At 48.1% G+C, this 5,992-nt stretch overlaps 2 protein-coding genes across 2 annotated transcripts; both read right to left on the bottom strand.

The window, feature by feature from the left end:
- Positions 1-939: 939 nt before the first annotated feature.
- Positions 940-2,734, bottom strand: LOC106953118 (girdin-like). Its single transcript, XM_015041677.1, has 2 exons — positions 1,230-2,734; positions 940-1,121 (listed from the first exon to the last, which is right to left on the bottom strand). The coding sequence occupies exon 1, from the start codon at positions 2,148-2,150 to the stop codon at positions 1,338-1,340; it is 813 nt and encodes a 270-aa protein (XP_014897163.1). The 5' UTR covers positions 2,151-2,734; the 3' UTR covers positions 940-1,121; positions 1,230-1,337.
- Positions 2,735-4,325: 1,591 nt separating this feature from the next.
- LOC106953119 (girdin-like) lies at positions 4,326-5,729 on the bottom strand. Its single transcript, XM_015041678.1, has 2 exons — positions 4,616-5,729; positions 4,326-4,507 (listed from the first exon to the last, which is right to left on the bottom strand). Exon 1 carries the CDS (start codon positions 5,534-5,536, stop codon positions 4,724-4,726), a length of 813 nt encoding a protein of 270 aa, XP_014897164.1. The 5' UTR covers positions 5,537-5,729; the 3' UTR covers positions 4,326-4,507; positions 4,616-4,723.
- Positions 5,730-5,992: the final 263 nt, after the last annotated feature.

Raw genomic sequence — 5,992 nt, 5'->3', positions numbered from 1 at the left:
GGTCAGCCCGGAGACCTGCCGGACTTGCTATGAAGCCCTGGAGGCAGGCCAGGAAACCGACAGGTCCTGCAACGAAGCCCTGGAGGTCATCCGAGAGACTAAAGGGACTCGCCACAAACCCCTGGAGGTCGGCCGGGAGACCTATAGGATTCGACAGGAAGCCCTGGAGATCAGCTGGGAGACCAACGGGATTTGACACAAAGCCCTGGAGGTCAGCCAGGAGACCAACGGGATTTGACACAAAGCCCTGGAGGTCAGCCAGGAGACCAACGGGATTCAACACGAAGCCGTGGAGGTCGGGCAGGAGACCGACAGGACTCGCCTCAAAGCCCTGGAGGTCAGCTCGGAGGCCAGCGGGACTTGCTATGAAGTCCTGGAGGCAGGCCAAGAAACCGACAGGACCTGGAACGAAGCCCTGTAGGTCGCCCGAGAGACCAAAAGGACTCGCCACAAAGCCCTGGAGGTCGGCCGGGAGACCTATAGGACTCGACACAAAGCCCTTGATGTCAGCCGGGAGACCAGCAGGACTTGTTATGAAGCCCTGAAAGCAGGCCGGGAAACCGACAGGACACGCAACGAAACCCTGGAGGTCAGCCCGGAGACCAGTGGGACTTGCTAAGAAGTCCTGGAGGCAGGCCGGGAAACCGACAGGACCCGCAACAAAGCCCTGGAGGTCAGCGGGCAGACCTACAGGACCCGCAACAACCCTCTCGTTCACCAGGACAAACCCCAATGTACAGGCGCCGAGATGAGGGGCAACAACTATGCCCACTCCTATCTGGTGCCTCTCACCATGGGCAACTCCAGAGTAGAAGTATGTCCAGCCCCTCTCAAGGAGACTGGGTCCAGAACCAAAGCCATGCGTCAAGATGAGACTGACTATTTCTAGCCAGTGGAGGCCTAACTAAAACAAAAACAAAACTAGAGTTCATAATATAAAATAAGTGTCTGATTACCTGGCGACAAAGGAGATTAGAGTCTGATTGTCTGGTGGTGAGGGAAGACTCGAGTTCGATGGCATCAAGTTCCCATACCTCCGCAGTTCTGCGGGCCTCAAGCTCTCCTGCCAACATCTTTCAAGCGATTAGCTCTTCCACCATCAACCCCCAAGTGTCAAGCTCCTCTGACACCGCAGTCCTGTTGTCCTCAAGCTTTTCTGCCACCGACAATCACGTATGAAGCCTGGAGCCCTCACGACACTTCTTTATTTAGAAGTACCATGGTTGAACCCAGTACCTCAGATTGTCTGTTTCGAACATTTTCAGAAGTGTATCGGTGAAGCCTCTGACCACATGTCTGAATATAGATGGCAGCTCCTGTGGCTGGTCTGAAACCGACTAGTTGTCTTCGTGGGTTTCCTCTTCAGATGGCTGCTGGTTCTGCTGCTCCTCTCTGTCCCTCAGCCTTTGGTTCAGCTGTTCCACTTCAAGCTGCAGATCAGTATTTGTACGCTCCAAGGTGGAGTTTTGCTGCTCAAAGGCGAGGCTTCTCTGCTGCAGGACAATACGATTCACTTTCAGGGCATTGTTTTCCTCCTCCAAGATGTTATTTACCTGGCTGACGATGTTGTTCTCCTCCAGCAGTTCGTTGTAATCTTCCTCCAGTTCGGTGTTTATCTCCTCCAAGGCATTGTTGTCTCGCTCCAGGGCATCGCTTTTCTGCTCCAAGGTGATGCTTCTCTGCTCCAAAGTGGTGTTTCTCTGCTCCAAGGTGGTGCTTTTCTGCTCCAAGATGGTGCTTATTTGCTCCAAGACGGTGCTTTTCTGCTCCAGGGTGGTGTTTTTCAGCTTCAGGGCAATGTTCTCCTCCTCCAGGGCATTGTTCTCCTGTTCCAAGACGGTGTTCTCCTGCTCCAGTGCGACATTTATCAGCTCCAAGGTGGTGTTGTTCTCCTTTAGAGTTCCGTTTACTTCAAACAGTTTTTTTAATTCCTCATCTTTTTCCCGAAGCAGCTCGTCTTTTTCACGTGCTGCTTGTTCTATGTTCGTAACGTGAATCTTCAGCTCCTCAGCTGCTTTAATCAGAGTTTGTCTCTCAATAGATGTTATGCTGACTTCTTTCAAGATGCCTTCGAGCTTGTCTGTCTCTCTAGCCAAGGTCAGTTGTGATTCATTCGAATGAGAAGACGACGCCTTACTGCTCTCATTCATTCTTGATCCTTTAAGTCTGGACAAATTTCAAAAACTGTTCAATGTTTTCCTTTATTTATTTGTTAGGAATTGCCTTTTTATCTTGAAAAGCTTTCATATTCAATCTCTTGTTAGGAGACAATTCTCTTTGTGACATCAATTTGCGTGATGTCACAAACTGATGTCACTACCTCAACAGAACAACTAGAAAACTACTGAAGTTTGAATGAAAACAAACTTTAAGGCTGAATGCAGCTCGGCTTAGCTGATGGCCATTGCAGACAGTTCAGCTGGTAATATATCACCAAGGCTGAAATCCGCACTTGGGAGACAGCAGCTCTTGAGGACAATGGACTGGACAGCAGGGTGCGAGGACCAACTGTCAAAAGGAAACATTGTGCCTGAAAACAGAAGAAGGGGAAATGGGTGGGCGTGTTGACCCAGCTGATGCCTAGGAAGCCACCAATTCCGACTCTCTTTCTGGCCAATGTCCGCTCACTGGGTAAGAAAGTGGATTTGTTAGATCTGAGGTTAAGAGTTTCTGCAGAGATGAAGAACTGTGCCATTCTTTGCCTAACGGACACCTGGCTTAACAGCAGCATGCCAGACTTTAGCCTTCCAGATTAACGGTCGTCAGTTATTCCAAGCAGACCGTGACCAACGGTCAGGAGAAACACGGGGAGGAGGACAATGTATGTAAGTGAATGAATGTTGGTGTACGAACTGTGGACTGGTTAAAAGCTGTCAGCCATACCATCTGCCTCAGGAGTGTGTTCGTCACCACTGTTTACATTCCGTCGGGTGAAGCATCGAAGGAGCTCTATGACACCATTAGCTCACTGCAGAAGAAGCACCCGGAGGCATTTTATGTGGTTGCAGGGGACTTTAACCATGTGAAACTGACGGACACTCTGCTCAGTTTTTACCAGCATGTCATCCTTCTTACACTCTGGATTGTGTGTACACTAACATTCACGGTGCGTACAGAGCTCTTCCTCGCCTCCATCTTGGCCAGCATATCGTCCGCTGATGACACGGATTAGGCCAAGGAAGAAGACAGTCCCTGTGTGGCCCAGGGATGCAGCCTATGAGCTCCAGGACTGTTTTCAGTCCACAGATTGGCAGGTCTTCAGAGAGGTGACTTTCTCACTCTTTGGTTACCTAGCAACTCACTGACTCTTTGGTTACCTAGCAACTCACTCACTCTTTGGTTATCTAGCAACAGCCTGTTGAGTCACTTGCACAGCAGCAGTTTCTGGTTTCGCCTCCATTCCTCATAATTGCTTAGAAATAAAAAAAAAAATAATTAAAAAAACATTTTGGTGTGAAAACCATGGATAAAATAGGGAAGCATTCCAAATATTTAAAACAAAAAAACTAATAAAAAAGTATTGATACAGACTGATAAGACGCTATATTCATGATGACCATAATTAGACTATTTTTGTGTTTAAAATCAATTTTAATTAATTATTTCGGATTATTTTCTACGAAACTGAGTTTGATTAGTTAGAATTTAAACACTGAAATTCATGGTTTGGGTAATGTTATCATTAATCAAATCTATATGAGTTATAACAACATTTAATTTCCCTTTGGGATCAGTAAAGTTGAATTTGTATCATTTGNCCTGGAGGCAGGCCAAGAAACCGACAGGACCTGGAACGAAGCCCTGTAGGTCGCCCGAGAGACCAAAAGGACTCGCCACAAAGCCCTGGAGGTCGGCCGGGAGACCTATAGGACTCGACACAAAGCCCTTGATGTCAGCCGGGAGACCAGCAGGACTTGTTATGAAGCCCTGAAAGCAGGCCGGGAAACCGACAGGACACGCAACGAAACCCTGGAGGTCAGCCCGGAGACCAGTGGGACTTGCTAAGAAGTCCTGGAGGCAGGCCGGGAAACCGACAGGACCCGCAACAAAGCCCTGGAGGTCAGCGGGCAGACCTACAGGACCCGCAACAACCCTCTCGTTCACCAGGACAAACCCCAATGTACAGGCGCCGAGATGAGGGGCAACAACTATGCCCACTCCTATCTGGTGCCTCTCACCATGGGCAACTCCAGAGTAGAAGTATGTCCAGCCCCTCTCAAGGAGACTGGGTCCAGAACCAAAGCCATGCGTCAAGATGAGACTGACTATTTCTAGCCAGTGGAGGCCTAACTAAAACAAAAACAAAACTAGAGTTCATAATATAAAATAAGTGTCTGATTACCTGGCGACAAAGGAGATTAGAGTCTGATTGTCTGGTGGTGAGGGAAGACTCGAGTTCGATGGCATCAAGTTCCCATACCTCCGCAGTTCTGCGGGCCTCAAGCTCTCCTGCCAACATCTTTCAAGCGATTAGCTCTTCCACCATCAACCCCCAAGTGTCAAGCTCCTCTGACACCGCAGTCCTGTTGTCCTCAAGCTTTTCTGCCACCGACAATCACGTATGAAGCCTGGAGCCCTCACGACACTTCTTTATTTAGAAGTACCATGGTTGAACCCAGTACCTCAGATTGTCTGTTTCGAACATTTTCAGAAGTGTATCGGTGAAGCCTCTGACCACATGTCTGAATATAGATGGCAGCTCCTGTGGCTGGTCTGAAACCGACTAGTTGTCTTCGTGGGTTTCCTCTTCAGATGGCTGCTGGTTCTGCTGCTCCTCTCTGTCCCTCAGCCTTTGGTTCAGCTGTTCCACTTCAAGCTGCAGATCAGTATTTGTACGCTCCAAGGTGGAGTTTTGCTGCTCAAAGGCGAGGCTTCTCTGCTGCAGGACAATACGATTCACTTTCAGGGCATTGTTTTCCTCCTCCAAGATGTTATTTACCTGGCTGACGATGTTGTTCTCCTCCAGCAGTTCGTTGTAATCTTCCTCCAGTTCGGTGTTTATCTCCTCCAAGGCATTGTTGTCTCGCTCCAGGGCATCGCTTTTCTGCTCCAAGGTGATGCTTCTCTGCTCCAAAGTGGTGTTTCTCTGCTCCAAGGTGGTGCTTTTCTGCTCCAAGATGGTGCTTATTTGCTCCAAGACGGTGCTTTTCTGCTCCAGGGTGGTGTTTTTCAGCTTCAGGGCAATGTTCTCCTCCTCCAGGGCATTGTTCTCCTGTTCCAAGACGGTGTTCTCCTGCTCCAGTGCGACATTTATCAGCTCCAAGGTGGTGTTGTTCTCCTTTAGAGTTCCGTTTACTTCAAACAGTTTTTTTAATTCCTCATCTTTTTCCCGAAGCAGCTCGTCTTTTTCACGTGCTGCTTGTTCTATGTTCGTAACGTGAATCTTCAGCTCCTCAGCTGCTTTAATCAGAGTTTGTCTCTCAATAGATGTTATGCTGACTTCTTTCAAGATGCCTTCGAGCTTGTCTGTCTCTCTAGCCAAGGTCAGTTGTGATTCATTCGAATGAGAAGACGACGCCTTACTGCTCTCATTCATTCTTGATCCTTTAAGTCTGGACAAATTTCAAAAACTGTTCAATGTTTTCCTTTATTTATTTGTTAGGAATTGCCTTTTTATCTTGAAAAGCTTTCATATTCAATCTCTTGTTAGGAGACAATTCTCTTTGTGACATCAATTTGCGTGATGTCACAAACTGATGTCACTACCTCAGCAGGACAACTAGAAAACTGCTGAAGTTTGGATAAAACTTTACAGCTGAATGCAGCTTTGCTTAGCTGATGGCCATTGGAGACAATTCAACTGGTAATATATCACCAAGGCTGAAATCCGCACTTGGGAGACAGCAGCTCTTGAGGACAATGGACTGAACAGCAGGGTGCGAGCACCAACTGTCAAAAGGAAACATTGTGCCTGAAAACAAAAGAAGGGGAAACGGGAGGACGTGTTGACCCAGCTGATGCCTAGGAAGCCACCAATTCCGACTCTCTTTCT

The sequence above is a fragment of the Poecilia latipinna genome, unplaced genomic scaffold (assembly GCF_001443285.1).
Source record: "Poecilia latipinna isolate Pla-1442-1.1 unplaced genomic scaffold, P_latipinna-1.0 Scaffold562, whole genome shotgun sequence".
In the NCBI taxonomy this organism is placed as follows: Eukaryota; Metazoa; Chordata; class Actinopteri; order Cyprinodontiformes; family Poeciliidae; genus Poecilia; species Poecilia latipinna.
Note: the sequence above shows the minus strand (reverse complement) of the source record. Positions and strands in the feature narration are given on the sequence as shown.